The sequence below is a fragment of the Patagioenas fasciata genome, chromosome Z (assembly GCF_037038585.1).
Source record: "Patagioenas fasciata isolate bPatFas1 chromosome Z, bPatFas1.hap1, whole genome shotgun sequence".
Classification (NCBI taxonomy): Eukaryota; Metazoa; Chordata; class Aves; order Columbiformes; family Columbidae; genus Patagioenas; species Patagioenas fasciata.
This window is the reverse complement of record NC_092560.1, coordinates 37,910,543-37,934,389: the sequence shown is the minus strand read 5'-3', so window position 1 is coordinate 37,934,389 and position 23,847 is coordinate 37,910,543. Positions and strand designations below refer to the sequence as shown.

Below are 23,847 nucleotides of genomic sequence, written 5' to 3'. Positions count from 1 at the left end.
TTGGTTGCAGGTCTTCCTCTTCAGTATAGTGTATTCTGAATAAGTTACATAAGTTATGTTGGGTATTGAAGCCATTTCAAATTTTTCTTAAAAGTTTCAAATAAAATCCTTATTTAAAAGTAAGCCTTAACTGTAGAAACACATGCTTGCAAATTAAAAAAAAAAAAAAAGAAAAATGTCGAGCAGTTGTGCTTAGCACTTAGAATAAAGGTTGCAATGATTCGTAGGGTTTGTGTGTGCCCAGGTAGCCAAAAAGGCCAACAGCATCTTGGCTTATATCAAGAATATCATGGCCAGCAGGACTAGGGAAGTGATTGTGCCACTGTACTCAGCACTGCTGAGGTCCCACCTTGTATCCTGTGTTCAGTTTTGGGCCCCTCACTACACGAAAGACATTGAGGTGCTGGAGAGAGTTCAGAGAAGGGCAACAAAACTGGTGAGGGGTCTGCAGCACAAGTCTGATGGGGAGTGGTTGAGAGAACTGAGGCTGTTTAGCCCTGAGAAAAGGAGGCTGAGGGGACACCTGATCGCTGTCTACAGCCACCTGAAAGGAGGTTGTAGCATGGATGGTGTTGGTCTCTTCTCTGGAGTAGCAAGTAATGGGACGAGAGGAAATGGCCTCAAGTTGTACCAGGGGAGGTTTAGATTGGATATTAGGAAAACTGTATTAATGGAGAGGGTTGTTAAGCAGTGGAACAGGCTGACCAGGGAACTGGAGGAGTTTAAAAGACACATAGATGAGGTTCTTAGGGACATGGTTTAGTGCTGGAGTTAGGTTATGGTTGAACTGGATGATCTTAAGGGTCTCTTCCAACCTAAATGGTTCTATGATTCTACCTTGTGCCCTATCTTAATCATCACCACTGTTTTGTTGTGCTTCATTTGAACTGTGCAGCCATTCAGAAGAAACAATATTAAAATATTGGTGTATCAAATCATGTTTTATCCATGCTTTTGCCAAAGAACCCCTCTTTTTATGCATGCATAAGTTCTCCTCTTTTTCTTGGAGTGAGGGCTTACTTCCAAGAATCACAGGGTGGTTGAGGTTGGAAGGCACCTGTGAAAGTCATTGTGTCCAATGTACCTCCTCAGGCAGCACCACCTAGAGACTCTTGCCCACAGCCATGTTCAGACTGGTTTCCAACCTATATCATGCCATGACACTTTTTTCATTAAATGTACACAATTTTCATTAAATGCAAAAGTATTTGAGTAGCACCAGCATGGTTTTAACTGGAGCCTTCAAATTTAGGAGAAATAGAAGAGAGTGAAATAAGAAAATTGATTTTGAAGAGATGTCATCAAACATTAATACAGTGATGTTTATTTTGCTTTTAGAATATATTTGAAACATGAAATACATGGATTAGAAATAAGTTTAGGACATTTTTCCTAGTGCTATGAATAATATTGTATTTATTTAATCTTTTCTTTTTTATTTCCTTCTCTGGCAGCTCATTGTGCTGATAAATGTGTCCATGGTCGTTGTATTGCTCCAAACACCTGTCAGTGTGAGCCTGGCTGGGGAGGACCAAACTGCTCCAGTGGTGAGTTTTCACCTGCTTCTGCCTGTCTTGTGCCCTTTCCACAGTGTTGTCCTCTCTTTTGGGCAGATTATCATCAATGCCATGGTTGGGCTTCTGCTCTCTAGTGAGGGGCTTGCTGTGAGTTATCAGGTTACTCTTTGTGACCTGATTTTTCTTTGTTTACTTGCAAGCAATGTTGCCCTGTCACAGCACTAAATGTCATGACCTATTTTGTGCTCAAAAACATGCCAGATAATGCAGAACTTAGTATGTGGAGTAAAGCAGATAAAATTGTATCCTCCTTTTTAGCTTTGCCACTAAATTGTAGGGTTTTTTTTTCCTTATGTTCTCCTCTTCCATGATTAGTCACTCTGGTCTGCTTAGTCTCTTTCTGTGTGTGGTGGGTTGACCTTGGCTGGATGCCAGGTGCCCAGCAAGCTGCTCTATCACTCCCCTCCTCAACAGGACAGTGGGAGGGGGTAAAAGGGTAGAAAACAAGATGGAAGAAAATTCATGGATCAAGATAAAGGCAGTGTAATAAAGCAGAAGCAAAGACCACGTATGGAAGCAAAGGAAAAGATTTATTCTCTGCTTCCCATCAGCAGGCAATGTCCAGCGGCTTCCCAGGAAGTAGGGCTTCATTATGCATGGTGGTTGCTCCAGAAGACAAACATAATAATAATAATGAATGTCTGACCTCCTCCGCCTTTCTCTTAGCTTTTATAGCTGAGCAGGTGTATGGTATGGAATATCCCTTTGGTCAGTTTGGGTCAACTGTCCTAGTTATGTCCCCTCCCAAGATCTTGCCCACCGATAGCTTACTGATGAGGGGGCAACGTTGGAGAGACAGTCTTGATGCTGAGGTAGCACTGCTCAGCAGAAGCCAAAGCACTGGTGTGTTTTCAGCACCTTTCTAGCTAGCAATACAAAGCACAGCACTATGACGGCTGCAATGAAAAAATTAACTCCATCTCAGCCTGATCAAATACACATTTTACTTCACTTACTAGCCACGTTTCTCCAACTTTCTTCTCCTTCCCCTTTGTATGAGATTCTGTTCAGGAGACGATGGGAACAAGAGCGGTGTATTAAGGACACATGCAGAAGGAGACAGGGTCAGGTTGGCACCTTTCCTGCTTGGTCTGTGGGTGCAGTCACATGCAGCGCAGTGAGCAGGTGGTCATGCTTAATAAAGAAATTGTGAAGATCAAGGCAATCACATGCTTAATGCAAGAATGTCAAAATGTCAAAATCACAAAGTGAAGTAGTAAAATAATATCAGTTTATGACCTTGTTAGTCACTGCTATTTTCTAGACTCCTTGAGTGTAAAACCAGGCACAGCAGGCTGCAATGAGGTGACAAGGTCTGGACAGAGGGCAGAAACCCCTTGGGGCAGGGCTGGCGTGTTTGTGCACTGTCCCTTCCTCTGCTAAAGGGAATAAAATGTGCAGACCATGAATTGTTATTTTTTTTCTTCCACTTGCCTGAAATAGTGTTTATCAGAGTAATTCTTGTTTTTGTATTCATTAGAGTTATTTATACCATCTTTCTATTCCCCTCTGTAAGGTCTTTGGAAATGTAATGGTTCGGGTAGCATTCCAACCATATACTTTGTTACGTTAAAGTTCAAAGTGGGTCACTGCTAGTGATGATCCACTTGGAAGGAACATATTTTAGTCAACAATAAAAAGAAATTTACAATTTTAATTGTGTAGAGCACATAAAATTCTAATTCATAAATCAGAGCTTGATGTCTTGCAAAGATATGCTCATCAGCGGGACAAAACCAATGTGGTTGCATTTTCACATTTTCACCTTCATTTTATTCCACTTAACAGTGGGTGTTTTTGTTGTTATTGTTGTTGTTTTTAACAAGCTGCTATAGTGACTTTGCATCTGGAACTGAGCCATTGTTCAGGCAGCATATGTTGTGAAATTTGAGGGAGCGTGAATAAAAATAATTAATTATAAATTACATCAGTAAGAACTTAACCATTTTGAAATTGTTATGTTTGTTGCACAGTCTTTGCATATACTTACAAGTGATTCTTTTAATAAACAGCTCTGAAGCAAAGTCACGTTTTCTATAAGGCATAAAACTGAAAAAGTTAGCAAAGCCATGTTACTGTAATACTGATGTTAATCTATGTGCTGAATAATCAAAATAAATTGTCAAAAAATGTTATCTTTCATTCTGAAATCTTTATGTATTGAGCTTTTCTGTAATTAATCAAACATGCAGAAGTGCATCACTAGATGATGTAGAATGGGGAAATACTGTTATTTATTGGGATTTCCAAGTTCAAAACTCACTGACAGGGCACTGTAGATGAGACAGGAACCTCTAAATCTGTCTTTGGATAAAATCTTTCCTCCCACAGGATTTTCTATAGTCCATTTCCCTTACTTATCTGGTATCATTCATTCTGAATACATGTGCAGATCTTTTCCTCTGCTCCTTCCTCAGCTGGCTGCCTTTGATTACTTGTCACAGCAGCCTCAATAGCAAAAATACTTTCTGGTGTGCATATACAACAGACCAAAGCTGAAAGAGACTTTTTTTGTGAACCTCTGAACAGTGTGATCTCTGGAGAGGTTGGTGATCCTCTAAAGGTTTTTGCGTGACGTTTGAGCTAACTGGAACTGCCAAATTTTTTTCAAATCCCTAGTGTAGTCCTAGGAGAAGGGGAGGTTGGCTGAGGAGGAAGATATTTTTGTGCATGTGCTACAGGGACAATTGGTTTGGAATTTCTCCCATTCCATGTGGACAAACTTAAGAAATATGTTGCTTTCACCGTATTGTCCTTCTGAGTTTGACTGCTGCTGTTTGTTGCTAGCTGTGCATTATTTCCTTATCGGTGTGTCTGAGAGATACAGCGCAGATCAAGTTGAGTTGAAGAGCAGTAGATAGTGTTGGAAAGGCAGTAAATGACAGGGTTTTGGCTCTGTGGCTCTTTGTTGCCTACATAGAAGATTTTAATCTTTTACCTTTATTTTCTGCATGATCCCCAGCTTAATTGGTTTTAGTAACAAAGTTACAATCAGATAAAGTAAAGAGATGCTTGGTTTTATGAATAATTTTGTTGATATGGAAAGTTATTCATTCAAGAAAAATACAGTATATCATAGAAACATTTAAACTATGTAACTATTTAACCAAAGAATAGAGAAAGAAAAATGATTACAAGGCAGACCAGTGTTTTTGTAAGGTGAACACTCAGAGATTTAATCATTAGTGATGAGCAAATAAAATACTGTGATTGAAAGGGAGAGATTGTTCTTGAAGTCTGAGATACTAGGCAAACTTCCAGATTTAGTCATCTGTTTGTTTTCCATGGACACAAAAATGCTGGAAGAAACTGTTCTACCTAGGCACTATATTTTTTGTAAAACTGAAGAATGAAACCTTTTCTTCCAAAGTACTATTCTTTCTCTATTAGGACTGATTATTCTACTTACAAAGGTATTTCATCTCTAAGTATCTGAGAACAGAGTTAGTCCTGTTGCAGCATATGTCCATCTGCCATCCCATAGTTTGATTTTACCTGTTGTTTTTCAGTTGTATAAACCCAGTGTATTTAAAATAAATTTCTAAACCACATGCCACAGCTTCTATGTGACAGTGGCTTTCTGGGTGGTAGGTGCAGACAAGTGCTTCCCAAATGCTATAATGTTCTCTCTAAAAGTGACAGAGTGATTGCATGGACTAAATTAATGCATTGTGCAGTAAAAACTGAATCAGCAAGCTCTGTCACCTGTTTCTGCATATCACTGTGTGCTATGGCCTAATAACCTTTCTAGGGACTAAACAGGAAAACAGGATTGCATTTATTCTGTGAGCAAAACCTGAGTGGTGGCCGTGGAATTTGGCTAACTAAATGTTATCTCCTTGGGAAACATTTATCATGTGAGATTAATTTTTCCTTCAGGCCTTTTCTTTTTACTTAAAGGAAACATACTATATTAAGCAGTGTTTGCTTGCAGTAAATTTCAGCTGGATGTGATGGAAGAGATTATGATAATGAACATATATCTGAAAAGAAATACTACTTGGATTGAGAGATCATTGATTTGTAGAACACTTCAGTTCTAGTGGGAAAGATAACAGTCATCTGAAACAAGTTATTCTGATAAAGATTTATTGACCGAACACAGCAGTCAGGTCAATGGCAAATGAGTGGACAGAAGACATATTTGAACCTGTCCTTTGGAGTGAGCAGATCAGCACAGCACAGCGGTAAGCACCAGTTCAAAGAAGTGTTTGTGAACTTCAGGAGTATAAGTTGATGGGTTCTGGGCTGGGGACAAAGACAAGGTTTAGGAAGAAAGGACACAGTGGTGAAGATAGGTGTGTTTGTAGATTAAAAATATAAACAAACGGATTTTATTGAGAAACAAACAAAGCAGCCCAACCTTTCCATCACAAACTGGATTATTGTTTATATCATATTTTTAACTTACATGTGTCAAATTGGATTGTTACATATTATAAGAGCACTTTTGACTACCGATTGTAAATAAAGCAGTCTTCTGAAAAGTTGCTACATGTAATGATAGTTGCCGGTCTGTGTGCTTAGAGATGGTCAAACGATATTTTAAATTTGTAGATTAAGTTTTCTGCCTGTTTTCTGCTCACAGTCTTGCCACAGTATTTGCTATAATATGTAAAATATGGAGCTGATTGTCAGTTTTGAATGCATGTGCAATATAGATACACATGCAGCCTAACATGGAACCCCACTAAGCAATCAGGACATTCACTTTGTTTTTCTTCTCATGCCTAGTAGTCCACAAATAATTCCTTCAAAATCAATAGGACACTTTCTGAATAAGCTGTAGCAGAGGCAAAAGGCCAAAATCAATACTACACGAACTCGTCTGAAAAGCTTTCGTGATAGCACAGCTGGCCTGACTAGTAAAGCAAAAAGGGAACAATGTCATCTTGGTTTGTGACAAGTATATTAGGATTGTTTGTTCAAATATGAATAGGCATTTTCTATTTTTATTATATTTAAGTGATCTGAGATTTGTTTGAATCACTGTTTTTTAATTTGTAATTTGATTCTGTTGGTGATTAATAGAGTTTCATTTGGACTATAGTTTGAGGGCATAGGGATAGAAAAAGTGGGACTAAGGCGTAATTTGACCCCAGGGTTTTATAAAGCATGAGAAGATAACTGACTTTTTCCTTAATACATTAAGCCGAGTGTTTAAAGCTGGCATCTCAGGGAAACATCTTATCTTTAAATGCACTTGTTAAGGAAACTTTTAAGGTGCAGTAGCTCTGCTACTGTCAGATTTCCTTTTCTGTCCTGGGTGTTTGTAAAGTTCGCAAATTCCACGAAAATCTCACTGTTTTCTTCATGGGACTTGGCAAAGGCAGAATATGGCAGAAACTGGATCCCTTGGCATAGCCTGTGTGAGACGCTCACGTGAGTTACAAGCAGCGCCAGTTACCCAGTGGAGCTTGTAATTTCCATTAACCCTGCAGAGGTGGGTGTGTGACTGTTTTCCACAGACACCCTTGCACACCAAGTGAGACAGCCCCCTTGGTGTGGGGAACCCGACAAGGTCCTGGGGAACATCTTGTAGCCTCTGATGGCACAGCTTGTGAATCTTGAACTGAGCTTCTTTGACCAAGGCATTTCTTCCCTTTTTGTTTGTTGAAAGCATTTTGACTAACCGAGCTTGCAAGAAGAGACGCTTAGAGAGCAAGCTCATCCTTAAGTCTTCCAAGCCATTCAGCTAGCTGTAGAAATAGGTTCTGGCTTTAACCACATGCTTGCAGCAGAAAGGCTTGATTCACAGAACTGAGAAACTGCTAAACACACGAGTGAAACTGCAGAGTATCCTGACAGGGAGCTATTTGCTTTTATGAAGAATGTAGAGAAATAGCTCATTCAAGTAATGCAGAGCTGCCCCTCGCCTCAGCTCCCAAACGTCTGCGTGCACAAATACATCCTTTTAACAACAGTGACAACAAATTGTGAACAGTCTTAAGTTTAACCCCTTCTTATTACATATGTCTTCCCCATAATCTCCATTATCCTTAGTTCTTCTGTATTTTTTACTTCTGTAATTCCCCTGACTTCTCCTCAGTTTTGCCAGTTTTTTCTCCTTCAACAAGGCTGAATATTTATGAGTTAAGAAACTAACCCACCAGCAGCTTAGATCAGGTGCAAATAGGGAAAACAGGTGTTGATGGAAGTTGCCATCACCTTCATTGTCTACAGAGACACTACAAGTGTCACTGTGGTACGTAGTATCAAAATTCTCAGGGCTACATAGCAGCCATACCTTTGTAGAGTCCAGTACAATAACATATTTGAAATTATGTTATTATTGTTTTTAACATAACTTCTGTTCTATAATGAATTTTGATCTTGAAGTTTTATGAAATTGAATAGATTTTATGGACAAACCAGTATTTTGCTGAATTACAAGTCCAATCTTTAAGCAAAAGAAGAAACAAAAATATGTTTTCCACAAAGCTGAGTTATTAAATTTACTTATGTTGAGATTTACTGAAGGAAGACATTGAAGTACATGGTGATAGTTTTATTGATTTAAAAACATTTTCTGGATCAGAGATGCTTTTCATTTCTGCTTTTCACCATATCTTAAACTTGGTATTTTTGTGGTGTTTACTTAAGTTGATTTCTTGATTTTTTTTTTTTTTCCTAGTGGCAGTGCAAAAGTGTTTTTAGTATTGGTTTACTTTAAAACGACATTAGATATTGGCAGACTTATGTATTGTCGGTGTCTCACTTAGCAGGATCTGAAGGACAACATTTGTTCCTAATTTAAAAATTAAGATGACCTTCAAGGCATTGCAGAAAATAAAAAAGTCTAATTTATGGTCCTACAAGGAGATCTGTGCAAAATCAGAATCATAGCATGACAACAGTCCATTTTATACAGTGCAGTCAGATTCTTATAATTTTGTAACTCTTCCTGTAGTAGTGATTATTTTAACAGGTTTTATCTCAGTAGTGGGATAAAATGAACACAGAGAGCCATCTGTGTGTGTTTGCCTTAGCATTTATCTGACCTTGTGTTCTGATGTCCAAAACACTTTAAAGAGTCTTCTGAAATTTATGGCATGTGAAAGGCATATAATTCCAGTCTTTTATAGGATCTGAAAAACACATTTTCATTGTTCTTCCACTTCACGGATCAAAAGACTTTTACAAAGTAAAAAAAGAAAAATCCCTAAATTAAATTAAAGCTTAGCATTTTGAATAAAAATCCTTTCTTATAGCCAAAACAAAAAATAAGAATGAAAAATATGCCACAGGGTAAAAAGCCTACAATATAATCAATCAGATAGAAACAAAAGACTCAAAGAAAATCCAGAGTTAATAGAAAATGCATTCTGAAAAAAAGAAACGCTACTATGCATTTCTGTGTCTGGGATGTTGGTAAAATAAGTCTTTTACTAAAAGTCATTGATATTTTATAATTAATATGAGTGATTCTCTGAAGGAAAAAGATTTGTTTTCTGGTATGCATGTGCTTATGTTTTTGTGACATCCTGAGGTGACTAGAATGGAGTGTATAAAAACTATGTGGAGAACAATCTCATGTTTTTATTAAATAGGACTTGGAATGTTTTCTAAAGGATGTTTTTATTCTACTTTTCAGAATAGCTGGCTTTGTTTTCTGTCTCTTTGGACTAATCTCTGAAATTTCTGTTTGCCATGTTCCACATTAACTGTCTCGCTATCCAGGCTGACATACAGGTTGATGTAACTAGGGGCTTAGTATATTGTTGTGGTTGAGACGGACAAATGACATGGACCAAGTTCTTCCAGGATGAAAGTAGTAGATGCCATTTATTGCCACAAGTGCATTTTTATACAGTTTTACCAATTCATGTGTCTCTTCACTATTGGTTACAAGTTACAGCAGTAGCATCTCATTGGCTAATTTTGCTGTCATCAGTGTTACTCTTCTACTCCCTTCTCTCTCACGGGTACATCCTTAATACCTCCGGATACTCCTTTACTCCCATCTTTCTCATGGGTAGACCTTCATATCTTCAAGGCTAATTTCTGTTCCCATGCCCTCCGTCAGGGAATCCACGGACCCACCATAGTCCCCCACAGTATATCTTGTAGAATTTTAAACACACTTGAGTATTTATAGATTTTTGTTATCAGTGGAAATTTACTTTTATTTGGTTCAAAACCGAGTTGGGAGAATTATTATTTGTTTCCTATCCTGCAGCAGTGTCCTAAGGGAAACGAACACCACCAATTTAGATCTGCAGCTAACCAAATCATAATAGCAGGGAGTAGTTTCAAGAATAATGTCTACATTTTCCAAGAAGGATGATGTGGATTTAGATCAGTGACAAAATTTATATTTTTGTCATGATTTTTGCTTAGTGAATCAATGATTGTTGTTCTGAACACAAGCACACTCAGAAAAGATCATTAAGAGTAGCATCCACATTACTATGAAATTTGTGTCCTTAACAGTAAGAGTAACTTAGAATCCATACAGTATTATCCAAGTTCAGTTTTGCATAGACCAAAGGTACATTATGCCTTAATGTAATATATGTCCTGTTTGACTGTTGTCATGGTATATGAAATACTTTCTTCTGTGTCAAGGACATCAATCCAGTTTTCTGATAAAATTTTAATCTAAAACATTGTGTGTGCCATGTCTTTCCAAGCCTTCATACTTTAATTATGGCACTCTCTCTGGGAAAAACAGTAAATGTATTTCAAGGTATGCAAAATATCCTACACGTGAGTTAGAATTAAATTTCCCTTCTGTTCACACTTGGAAGTTAGATGGGCATCTGCTGTTGATAGAGAAAAGAGAGGATTTGTCCTGGGTATTTCTTTACTGAGGTCATCAGAAAAATAGTTGAGGTGGGTGGCTCCTCTCACATACAAATTTAAATGCCCACTTCATAAAAGGTTATGCTGTTTTATTGTAAAATTCTTGCTGAGATTTGTCGGATTCCACTTACTGCCAGTTAGATACCTGAAGTATTAGTTCCACTAATATATATTGAAGTTAAGGCAAGCATGTTTCTTGCTTCTGGAACAGAGGGAAGAGTAATTCTTCCAAGCACTAAACTGTGGACAGCCTTAGGGAATTTTTTGATAGTAAGATTGTCAGTTGGCTACTCCTTTGGAGATAAATCAAAGTTTTCTCAGTATTGGCCTATTTTACTTACAATGGCTGTGGTTGGTTATTATTGATGGATATTTCCTGATAATGCAAGTCACTTTTGGGCCCTCCTAGAAATGTTAGTAATTTCTTATTTATATTCTCTGCTCAAAAAGACTAGAATAGTTCTTAAACAGGGTATGTTACAATCTGTCTACTTTTAGCTGTAGAGGATGGTCCTTCTTGCTCGTGTCAGTGTGCTGGGGATTTGTGGACTCCTCCTGGAAGTACAGGACAGAAGGTGTCCTCTGCCCTAGAAAATCTGTGGTTGAAGGAAAAGAGATAACACAAAGCTGGAAACACATAGGAAATGAGGAAGAAAGCCAACACTCATAAATTACCGTGGCAGCTAGCGGTTTTGTCATGCTTGCCACATTGGCTTTTTGTGGACTTGACAGGAAGGAGGAGTTATAAGGTAGGCAACGGAGGAGGACAACATGGCAGTTTTAGGGCTTGGATTATGGAGAGCTGTGTCAAGTTGTAGAAGCAACTTGAACAGAAAAGAGGAAGATGATAGTCTGAAAATGCAACAAAGGGGCTAATGTCATGGGCAATGTTGATGTGGGGGGTTGATATTTGCATATTGGACAAGAAATGATAGATGAGGACTAGACCATAAAGGCCATGAAAGTAAGGGCAAGGCAATAGAGATCTGAGAGTCAGAAAAGGATGCAAAGGAAGACACAAAGATTTAGACTTGTCCTTGATGTGACAACCTAGAGAGGAAGAAATGTCAGTCAAAGATCATGTTGAAGTTATGGGAAACTTCAGTTTGTTTTACATGCTGGAGAAAGGAAAATCAGCTTTCAAGTACTAAAGGCTGTGGCTCCTTGAACCTGTCTGAAGAAATTATGTTGGAATTTTGAGGAGACAGAGAGAGGAAATCTGTCTATTTGCCACTGTTTGCTTATTTTGAATTTGTACTTCACAGTATTGCATTCCAAGTAAGGGAGTGTTCACTCTCTTCCTGCTGTCTGTTGTAGGGAATTTTGTTTTCAGTGTTTTTAAAAGACCATAAAAATACATTAGCCAAATGCTGTGGTAAGAATGTCCTCTGTTTTGGTGATAATGGTGCCTATTTTCAGAAAAACACAGCAGTGTGTTCTAGAAAGACGTGTAAGCCAGAATAAAGTCTCATTCTCTTGTCTTGGTGCTACATATAGGACAGCTACAAAAAATTATCGCAAGAAAAGTAAACTGTGATTCTTCACTTTCATCTTCCCATTAGCAAAAAAAGAGAGAGAAGAACAATTTTTTAAAAAGAATTACAATAGACATTGCCTGGCTTGAAGATCATATTACAAAGGAAATTTTAGCATGCTTAAAAGAGAGTTGCAAGTCAGAGTTTCTAAGGAGAATTTCCTTCTGAAATGTTCTTTTGCTTGGTTTGATAGCTTTTTTTCTCATTATAAGCCATTCTTTAGAGGAGTACAGAATCGTAGGTGATCAAGGTGGGTTTGTCAGCAATAAACTTGTACTCATTTACATTCTTCTTTTTGTTGACTTTTAAAGAAGTCAACGACAACGAAAAAAAGGCAGAAAAAATCCTTACAAGTATGTGACCACATTTAATTGAAAATGTCTTTGTTTATAAGGAGCAGTAAAGGAGTTACCAAATTCTTCGTATATTCTTCACATTGTTATAAAAATTCATACCTTGCACTCTAAAATAGAAGAGCTCCCTCCACCACAATTTGCAAATCAGCAGCTGCTCACAGAAGCCATGAGCATAAAGCCACATCTAGGCCAGCATAATAACAATCTGCATTAAAGCTATTGTACTAGGAAATACAGAATTTTAATCTTCCAAGATCCTATAAAAGTCCCCAAAATGGTAGCAATTTGCATCACAGATACTATTTCTTCTTGAAGTTGTTTTTTTCACTATTGAATTCTTGAGCTTCCCTATGTTTCTAGAGTCATCGTTTGGCACTCAGTTTCAGTGAGCATTTCTTTATTATGGTAGGCCTGTATTGTCTTAGAGTATCATACCTTACTTGCTCATTTTAATGAGGATTTATACAATACAGTGGCCTCATTCCCAAAGGCAAACTTTTGCTTTCACTGAGTAGTCTTTTGAGAGAAAAGTTCTCTGTCCTGTGTTTTTAGTGTCGTGTGATGTGCACAGCACTTATTGCAGTGACAAACAAGATATTCCCAGATGAACAGAATATATAAAAAGAAAAACGACAATAAGATGTGGCATTAATGGCATGGGATTTGTTAAACATTTACTTTGATTTTTTAAATTTTTTCCCTCACAGGGTAAGGTGAAGGCAGAAAGGACCCTGTGAGCCTGCTGTAACAGCTGACAGGGAGCAGTACAGCTAGCTGTTTCTGTTTAAAACAGACAAACCTGAGGATGAAAATAATATATGTGAAAAGGGGAAGGAGAAATGACTATTGTAACGAAGAAACTCTGCTTAAAACAGAACAGCATTAGGCCAGTTCTGTATCATCAACACAGAAAATTAACTCTGGTTTACTAACTGGGTTTTGTATTTCTTCAGGATTTAAACTGTTTCCAGGAGTTATTTGGGCTGAGATGCATCATTGTCCCTGTGTTGAAACCATTCTGAACGTGGGGCTCTTGTCTCTATACTTTGGTTCCGTTTCACATATGCCCTGCACTGAGACAGATGATTTATGGCTCCAAATCTGTTCAAAAGCCAGTAGCTGACACTTCTGTGTGTGCGTGCATGTGGTGTTTGCATATATGTGTGTGCCTGTGACCTTGGTGCAGTCAGGACAATCAGAGTAGCTATTCTGATTAAACTCCAGCTGACAGTCTGTAACCTGACGATAGTCATTAACTCAAAGGACTATTCCATTCCACCAGATTAGCAGCTGTGTAATTTCCAGCCTGTGTTTCTTAGTGTCTGAATACTAGGAAGCAGCAGAAATAGTCTGCTGTAATAGTCGGTAAATTTAGCCTCCAAAACTAATTAAAAATAAACCAAACTCGCCACAGGAAACATTTCTACCCTTGGGCCTCTTCTTTCTTAATAGTAAACTGAGCATCAGTTCCTGACAAATCACTTTAATTTTCTATGAGGAACATTATTGATTATCGGTCAGGGGACATAGAGGTAAAATATGGGATTTATCCATCTCATTCAAAGTTATTATTTATTCCTATTAATCCTGCATATTTCTCCACAGTTCTGCCCGTAACTCACAGACAGATGCTAGACTGGTGGCAGACCTTGTGTAAAGGACTATTGTGCAGTTGTGCTGTGGTGGGGCCACTGTTGTCTTTGTCGACATGTTCACCATTGTCCTGTAGTGAAAAATTGAATAGTCGATATTTTTTTACCCACCTGGCCGTTGCCAGGAGAACGGTTATGAGACTGGAAATCCTATTAGCAACCATATGATGCTTTTTATTTTAGTGATTTCCTGCAAACATAATGAGAAGATCACACCAGGAAACTGATAAATTACGATGTACTGTGCAGTACATGCTCTTACAGTAAAATAGTCAAGAAAGGCTCAAGTTCGCAGTCATAGCATGTTAACCTTGGATATCAGTAAATCTCCAGGAGGCATCTGGATGCACCCTAGGGAGGCAAACTGGGGACGGACTTGTAAAAAAGAGAGCAGAGGGAGTATGAGGCCTCCACTGCTTCACTAGTGAAGCAGTTCCTAGCAAGGTAGTCTTGGTGCCTGTGTGTTCGAGGCAGTGGCAGATGTGTGGTACTAGGTGTTTCTGGTCTGTGTGGCTCTGAAACTCCTCATGCTGGGTTTTCAAGCAACTACATGAATGTTGTTGCATTGCACCACACACCCCATGTCCACATATTGGTGAAAGAAAACAAGGTCACGCTTACCAACCAAGAATAACCCTTCTCTTGCCTTTTATGCCTTTGTATCTAGGATGTGTTCAGGCCACATTCATCCTTGACTGAGCTCTGCGCTGAAAGTCATGGTCTGACAATCAGTCTGAATTCTTCTGTTTATCAGACATGCCAGGATGGGGGCTTTATTTTATTTTATTTTTTTAAGTTTTAATTATTCCGTGAGGAATGGCTGAAATTGAAATTGTCTGTTTCGTCTGGAAGCAGGAGGAAGGCTTGTTATCTGAATCCAGATTAATGTGTTAAACAGAAAAAATGTAGGGTTGTCCGCTCAGTCAAGACCGTAGATGTGATTGTCTCAGATGTCTCACCACCCATACATACATTTTTATATATATCCCAAAATAGCTAGTTTCCTGATAACAATTTGAGGACTGGTTAAGCATGAGGATTACACTTTCTATTCCATGCAGACACATTGAAAAGAACCATATATCAGTTCTGAATGAATGTGTGTTGTCATGGGGAAAGGCAACTTGTGAGATGCTGTGTGCTGAAGACAGCAATGTGTTGTAGTGTAGTCCAGAACAAAATCAACACATCTTTGAAGAGAGAGGCCAATGAGATGGGCAGTTGTCCTGTCAGTATTGCTGGGTGTTTATAATACATACAATACATTCTATTGCTCTCTGTTTTATTGTGTGTAGGTGCTCACAGTATCTCCATGATGGATGCATGTTCTAGTGACCTCTCAAGGGAAAAAAAAAAAAGAAAAATCTTAAGGAGTAGATTTTTTAAAAGGCCCTAATCCCTTTTTATTTTTGTAGCTTGAGTGAACAGCTCCTATAGCTGAATAATTCCTACCCTGAGGAGGATTCTTGAATTACTTTGCATTAGTCTAGGAAAGTGTGCCTGTTCTCTGCGTGGCTTTTTTTGCCCTAGGAGAAGGCTGGGAGAACAATGGTTGTCAGTCTCCAAGAGAGCCCAGGCTTCCAGTTGTACTGCAGTTATCAACAAAACATAAAAATAAAATCAGATCATTTGACCGTATGATTAGCACATTCCTGTTGAACTCAAGGTGACCTTAATCTTCTGGCTCTTTACAGAACTCCCATGTTTCTCACTTAAGAAAAATTCCTTCCTTAACATTAAGGTTTTTCTTTTGATGCTGAAATAACCTCTGAGTGGTTTGCTTACAGGGTTTTAATGGGTTGTGTTAGGGCAGACAAGAGAAGATGCATTTGAATGATCATGAAGACTTGTTGGGTAACTGAATTGTTAACATCCAGATGAAATTTAACCACAAAATCAGTAATTTCTATTGCTTGAAAAAATGCTTCTGGTGTTTTCTCTTGCCCTATCAGTATATTTCAAGATTGAAAAGGAAATACTTGCCATTATGGAAATAAGTAGGAACTTCTGGACTTGAAAAAAAATCACAATCTTGCGTTGAGTAAGCTTTGGAACTTCCTTGTGGGATTCAGACAGTTGTTTATGGATTTAGACTACTCTTTTGTACCTTTTTTTAGGTTAGTAACACTTGTCTGTATAAATGTAAGCTCACTGCAAACATAAGAGTTATTTGGCAGTGGAGAGTCATAATGAAGAGTTTTGACAGTGAAGAGTCTCGAACTTGCATTTACTTCGCAGCTTCACATTTTAGAGTGTTTGCTTTTATGCTTAAGAAATCAATTTTATTGTGTGCGTAAATTATATTCTGCCCACCTGCAAAGGTCCTTGAAGACCAAGGTGAACTGAGGATGTACTACATAACTATTTCCATTTTATAACTTTTTTTTTTTTTCCACAGTTGACTCATAGTATCTCCAGTGCTGTAACATGAGCTGTTAATAAAACTGATGTAATTTTTTCCTTCTACTCCTTCAGCATGTGACAGTGACCACTGGGGACCTCACTGCAGCAGCCGCTGCCAGTGCAAAAACGGAGCCTTGTGCAACCCCATCACTGGAGCCTGCCACTGTGCATCAGGTTTCAAAGGCTGGCGCTGCGAGGAGCGCTGTGATCAAGGGACATACGGAAATGATTGCCATCAAAAATGCCAGTGCCAAAATGGAGCTACCTGCAACTATGTGACTGGAGAGTGCAGATGCCCCCCTGGATACACGGGTGCCTTGTAAGCATTGAATGTATTATTTATAGGAGAGAGATACAGGTTTTAAATCATGCTAACAAGAGAAACTAAGGTTAGATTAACTTTTAACACTGCTGTTGGTCTGACTGATATATAATACAGGGAGGCAGGGCTGGTGGCTAAGAAGCAGCTGGGCAAAGTGTGTGTAGCTGAGACAAAGCCCTCTGGATCTGGACTACGGAGTAAAAACCATAAAATGTATGCAGGAGCTTCTTTATGACCACTGTGAAAATAGTTTGGCTACAAGTTTGCAAAAATTTGGCTTTTTCATTACAGAACAGGCTTTGAACTTTGTCAGTAACAATAAATGAGCACCAACTAGTGTAGAAAGAAATATCTTTAGGAGGAAATAATGCCTAGTTTGCCAGGTCTGCTTCCTCGCATTTGTTGCATGGATGCGACACAATAATCAACGTGTGTCTCTTTATGTTGAACTGCTTTCTACTTCATGCTTTTGGCCAGAAAGTTAACAATAGCATTACAAATAAAGAGGTGGCTGGAGACTGGAGTGTGTGCCAAAGTAACGGTTGTCTCTGTTGTCCACCACCATCTCCTCAGCTGCGAGGACCTCTGTCCCCCTGGGAAGCATGGCCCACAGTGCGAGGAGAGGTGCCCCTGCCAGAATGGAGGCGTCTGTCACCACGTCACCGGGGAGTGTGCCTGCCCACCAGGATGGATGGTAAAAACACTTTCTGAAGTTGACACATCCCCATAAAACTTCCATATTTGTAGATTTCGGGCAGCCTCAGAGAAGTGTAGCAAATGAGGATAGCAAATGCAGACTGCCTGTAGCCAGGAGGAATGGGAAGCGTATTTTAGCATAAGGAACTGGAATAAAATACTTGCAAAACCATCTGTTACTGAAAATCCTTCAGTTCTGTGCTGTCTTTTTAACCATAACAAATTCTGGGGAACAAAAGACATAAATGGTACTGTGACGGGGCAGCATCCTTTACATTTTGTCTGAAAGTCAGTCATTTCTAGATATAGTTTGATATTACAGGGAAGTGACACCGTTCTATATTTTAGTAGTGGGTTTTGTGCCTGTTGTTGTATGTATAGCACACGTGGCGAAAACCCCAGAACTTTAGATAGTGTGTTAAATATTGTTGATGGAAATGAGGCATCAGAACTTTGACATTAGCTTTAGGCTTTTTATCCTTTTGTCAGTGGGTAGGGAGAGAAGAATTGACCTCAGAGCTGCAAGTAGCTTCCCTTGCTACCAGACTTCCAACTCCGGGTTGGCAAATAATGTATTTGTATTGTGATCAAAAGTCTGGAAGGTGTTCAAAGCCCAAATAATTTATTTAAATACATTTGGAGATTATATTTATCAATAGTTTTTAAAAATAATGTTTTCTATGAAATTGTCCATTGTGGGTGAAAATCTACATTTACTGAACTTTTAAGTAACTCATTATAATGGAGCTATTATATTGAGATAACCTGTGGCAAAGGTCAGTTTTTTGCCAACCAGAGAACACTGCCATAAATTATCATCTCTGTGTGTTTGAACAGCACCACTCACTTGACAACTTGGATTATGGCCATTTTTACTCTTTATTCCACTTCATGTTAGAAGAATGAAATTATTGGTCATACAATACAAATGTCTGCATAAATTCTTATCCCCTTTTATTTGGCAAAATACAGCTAATGAAAAATGAGATAGAACGTGAAACAGTGATGGGAACTTCATAATAATGTGTGTCTTAACCAAGAAATTACTGTTTAGCTCTTTGAATAATTTTCCATTCCAAGTAGTTATTTCAGCATAACTTTTTATTCTTTTCAATTATTTGAAACACATTTTTGTCAATATAACTTTTTTGGTTTTTCCTATAAGGAAAATTTAAAGTAGCCAGGTATGAATTCTGCAGTATCTTATGTTAACTGAAATATCTGCTGCTTTTTTTTTTTTTTCCTGATGAAATGCCTGTGAATATGTTTTTCTTGCAATGGCTTCTTAAAAGTCTTAAGATCTAATGCTCCCATCCCTGCACATGTGTAATTAAGGACGTAAATAGTAGTGCAGAAATTCAAATCCCGTTGAAGGGAAGCAGACATCCTACCTAAGCTTTCAAGATGCTGCTTTCACAGAAATTGCAAACATCTTTTCCTTTCATCAGAAAAAACCAACTTATCATAAAGTAGTATAACTGGGGAATTACAGCAATTACTGATTTCTGCACCACTACTTACTGGGGGGCATTTCCAAATATCTTTATATATACTACTCCTGATAAATAAATTGAGAAGAGCTTGGTATCAATTAGTCTTAAATGTCTTAGTGTTTTAACTGTTGCTTAGAGATGGTGTTTTTCATTAACTTTGGCTTCAAAAATAGAAATCCTAGAAGATTATTCCTCCAGTGCTGAAAAATACCCCATTTTTAAAGCCTGGCATTTCCAAGGTCAGCATTAGACAACTGACATGAGATCTCCTTGATCTACCTTCATTACAAACCTTTCTTCCTTTTTCATTCAAGCTTTGATAAAACAAATCTAATATTAAAATTCTTTTTCTGCACATGCAGGGCATGGTCTGTGGTCAGCCTTGTCCTGAGGGTCGTTACGGGAAAAATTGTTCCCAGGAGTGCCAGTGCCACAACGGAGGGACTTGTGACTCAGCAATAGGTCAATGCCACTGCAGCCCAGGTTACACAGGGGAACGGTAAGGAAAACATATTTTTGCCAGACTGCTGAAGCTGCACAGGGTGGGCTACGACACAGGAAGTTGAGAATCTGGTAGGAAGAAGAATGAAAACATCTGTGGTATGATCAAAAGACTGTTATTAAATGTTTGCCATATCAGTTAGCTGGGGAGTCACAAGTTAAAAGTGCCTATGTGATTATCCTTCTGCGAGGAACCGCTTGGCTTCTGGGTTTTCTTGCTGTGGTGTGTGCTCTGGCAGCGTCTTGTGGGTCTTCCCTTGAGTGGCTTGCAGAATGACGCAGTTTTGGGTATGGTGAAACGATGAGGAGGGAAGTTCTTGATTTTGTGCAGACTTTTGGCAGTCACAGTAGCAAGGGAGGGTCATTCGGTTCCTCTTCAAAATGAGGCTGGAGAGTTGTCTTCTACAGTATTTCATTCAAATGAAGATGTGAAACTTCTCTCTTTTCTGACTTGATTGTTAAAAATCATCTTTGGTAGACTGGAAAGATAATATAGCAAGGCATCATTTTTGAAGGCAGTGGAAAGTGATGAAAGAAATATTTTCCTGCATGTATTTTTAACAGCTCACAACTCATTTGCTGAAGCCAGCGGTAGCTTAATCGCTGGGGTCAGTCCAGGGGATCTCTGCCAACAATAGTAGGTATTGTAACCATATGCACTTCCCACAGAAGTGTTCACAGGACATGAAGAGAGCTGTGCCAGACATAAAGAAAAAAATAAATGGAAAAGAGACATTTAGTCCAGAACCATTTGGATGCCAAAATTAAATTTGTGTCTGTGAAGAAGCAATGCAAAAGGTGATAGATGTATTTAAAGAAACACACAGATGTCAGCAGAGAAATCAAAGAAATATCCAGATGAGAGAGAGTCTATGCACTGCATGACACTAATGTTTCTAAATGCAATTAATATTTTGTCTGGGAATTTAAGTCAGATTTTAATCTGAAATGCCTTGCAGGCTGCAGCATTTTGATCACTTTTGCAAGTCTGAGCTCCATCTTTTCCTGCAAAACAGGCTGTATTTGTAATTATTTTGTTTTTGATGGTACTCCAAGGGCAGGAATGGGTCAGAAGTAAGATTGTAGACCTGATTCTTATTTCATGTCAACGGACTGGCAAGGAGGGAAGTTAGCATGAACATAGCAGCAGCAAAAGGGACATTTTAAAAAAGTGCATTCTCCACTCTGTGTGTAACTTCAACAGTATTTATCTGAGATTTTGGCATGGTGGTGACTCCTGGAACTTGGTCATACAGCAAGAAAAACAGGACTCCTAGAGCATGTAGCAGTTTCTGAGTGAGCTGAATTAACACAAGGGAATCTAGTTTAAACTACCGTTATCATTGTTCTGCCTAATACTTTTTGATTAATACTTGTCCTCACCACAAAGTGGAAAAGGGTCTTTCAGAAGCTGATGAAAATGCAATGAAACAGCCCCAAAAATTTTTGCAAAGTTAAGTTTTTTCTGTTCTCATACATAAAATCAAACATTTTAAGTGCACTTAGTGCTGGAGTCTTTAGTAAAGCTGTAGTAGTACTGACATTCTGAATTTTAACAATTAATTTACAAAACACAGAGAAGATAAAGCTGAAAACATCAAACTCATTTTGTGTCTCTTAAATACATCACAAAATGAAGTTGCTATCTGGAAACTCATTAGTAAATGAGTTGCAAGTTTTACAAACAGGATACTGAAAATTGACTATTAGTAGTCAGGCCGGACAGCTAAACATACAGTCTGATCATTAGGTTAAATTCATATGTAAAACACTAAGGAAATAAGCTTAAAGTAGCTGTGTTCTAAAAGCTCTGTGAATGAGAGAGGAAAATTTTGGTGAAGTGCCTTTATTAGGATATATTTTCCTTAAGGAGTAACAAAAATCACTGGTACTCTCCCATATGGGTTAAACTCATCTCTTTACTTAATTTTCAGTTTCATCTATTAGAAAAGTAAAAAGAAAAGAAGGGGTGTGGGTTCCTGAATATTTTTCCACCTTATCCTAAGAATTTTTGAAATGAAAAATCAACAACAACAACAAAGGTTTAGAATGAAGTTACGAAAAGGAAGGTATTTTGGAAACATCTTATGTTTGGAAACACAATTGGAAAATACTCTTCTCAGAGGCTACTGAGTGTGATTGCCAGGGAGCTTCCTGGCCTGAGTGTCTGCAGAGATGCCAGTGTCTGCTGCCTCTTCACGTTATTCCTAAGTGGAGAATACAGTTAGCTTTAAAAAGTTACAGATGCATGGCTTTTGAAACAAAATACTTGAAAAATTATTCCTTGATATTTCAGATCTGATTTAAGAGGGTCTGGTTTTGTTCTGATTCCTGAATGTGAAGTACAATTGCCTGTGTATGCACGTTGTCTCTTTTGTTGGAGAGAAGAGAGACCTTTTCCAAAGGAATTTGCAGAGCCAATGTTTCTAAGCCTGTCTAGCTGAGCAGCAAAAGAAGCCAGAGAGACAGCCACTTTTAAATATGAAGTTATATAAATTCCTGCTCTACTGTGCAGGCATTTTAGGCCCATATGAGAGATTCATCTTAAACCTTATTTCCCTTAAATCTCCAAAAGCCATTGTTTATGAAAAATAGTTTTTATTTGTTTTTCTCACAGATGCCAAGATGAGTGTCCTGTGGGGACTTACGGAGTGCAGTGTGCTGAGACCTGCAAGTGTATGAATGGTGGGAAATGTTACCATATTAGTGGTGCCTGTCTCTGTGAACCAGGATACACCGGAGAGCACTGTGAAACAAGGCTTTGCCCTGAGGGAATTTATGGTCTCAAGTGTGATAAAAAGTGCCCCTGCCACATGCCCAATACCTGGAGGTAGGCTTTACACCATTTATCCTGTTTTCTTTTCCTACATAGAACACAGAAATCTGAATATAATCTGAAAAGAAATATTACCTAATTTTTCTAGTATTTTCATGCAAACCAAAACAGCTAAAGACTTCTAAGACTACTTGGTATTCTCTAACCATTTAAGAAAGAAAATATAACCACAAAAGAGCTTCTGAATTTTGTTGCTTGCAGCTATAATTGATCTTAATACACTGTATTTGGTCTCTGACCCATGAAATAGATGTTAAGCCAAGGTGTGACATTTGTCTATATTTACCACATGAATAAATAATTATATTGTTCACTGTATAAGGTCAGCATACATCATACGTCCCTTGCATATTCTGATGTATTGTAGATGAGAAATAACTGAATTGAAAGCAATGGCTCTCTAGTCTTACGAGGTGGGCGTGAGAGGAGAATCTCTCTCTCCCTGAATGCAGATACGAGAATTGGTGTAGAGGACTGTTTTAATACAAAATTTCCAAAGCCTTACCAATTGTAAATCTAGGTTTTAAAAATACTATTTTTTTTTTTCCTCCGTAGAAAGCAGGTAAGATCTGATCCCTGGAAACTGATTTTAAATAGTTTTCCAGTTGGCTTACCTTTTACCATCCCTCCTTATTCAAGCAGTAATGAGTTCTTTTTTTTGAGTTTTTTGTTTTCAGTGTTTCAGCATATTGTTCAGCATCTGAAAACTAGCTATTTGGAGAAAAACTTTGGGCTGTGTGGGAGGAATGTCAGATGTCAGCTGAGGCAAGCCAGCATATTTATAGAACAATTCTAGATAGCTTTCTCTTGCTACAGAACACAGTTCTTCTGATGAAATAATTTGGCCATTGTGCATTCACTTAGACATTCACTTACACTTAATTGTGTTACTAATCACAGTACCCTAGATCAGATTTGTGAACATAGTCTCAGTTTTTGCTGTTGAAAACAGCTGTGAAAGAAATTTGCGGAAACTATTGACTGTCACATAGAACGCTGTTGTATGTTCTATGTAAGATGCACTTTTTCTCATAGATAAAATGAGACTTTAGTCAGAATTAAGCAGTGATGTTAAAGCGCTTGAGCACATACATCTAAGTAACTATTATGTTAGGCCTTTCTGAAAAATTACTTTGTGGATTGTCTGAGTTGTTCAACATACCTTTCATTGACAAACTGTGTGACAGCAAACTGAATTATTTTCTCTTTCCGTTCATATGCTTTTACAGTTGTGTGCTTGCATTTCTGTTTATCCCATTTACTTGAGACATCTTTTGAAGAAATGCAGAGTTTTTTACATAAAATCGTGCAATTCCTTCTTTGGGCAAGGCATCGAAGAATAAGTGGCACCATAATGCTGACCTATCTAGCTCTCAAATTCTGCTAGTAGACTAAATACTATTGTATTATGAATTATGGTTATCTGCTTTCCTGAAAGTTTGTCTGCAGACTGTTGTAGCAGCCTTGTTTGACAGGAATGCATTACACTGTATAGTATTTCTGATATTACAGGGATTACTTCTGATTCATGTTCAACACAGCTGTTCCTTCATTTATACTGCTGGAAGACAGCTTGTGGTCAAATCAGATCACAAATGTTCACATGTAAACAGCAGCATATGGCTGATCTTTTTTTGAGCATTTTCTCCTCTGTATGAGAAATCGAAAGGA

The 23,847-nt window shown here is 38.2% G+C and overlaps 1 protein-coding gene across 4 annotated transcripts in view; it reads left to right on the top strand.

Moving 5' to 3' along the window:
• The window catches only part of MEGF10 (multiple EGF like domains 10), a 104,217-nt gene that overhangs the window by 40,907 nt on the left and 39,463 nt on the right, over positions 1–23,847 (top strand). For all 4 annotated transcript variants that reach the window (XR_011736357.1, XM_065861040.2, XM_071801780.1 and 1 more), the window contains 5 exons: positions 1,455–1,547; positions 16,401–16,647; positions 17,224–17,344; positions 19,202–19,338; positions 21,958–22,170. Coding sequence is in view for 3 of the 4 variants with exons in the window: in XM_065861040.2 (XP_065717112.1) it covers positions 1,455–1,547; positions 16,401–16,647; positions 17,224–17,344; positions 19,202–19,338; positions 21,958–22,170 (811 nt within the window). In the remaining variant the exon portion in view is untranslated. The remainder of the gene's footprint in view (positions 1–1,454; positions 1,548–16,400; positions 16,648–17,223; positions 17,345–19,201; positions 19,339–21,957; positions 22,171–23,847) is intronic.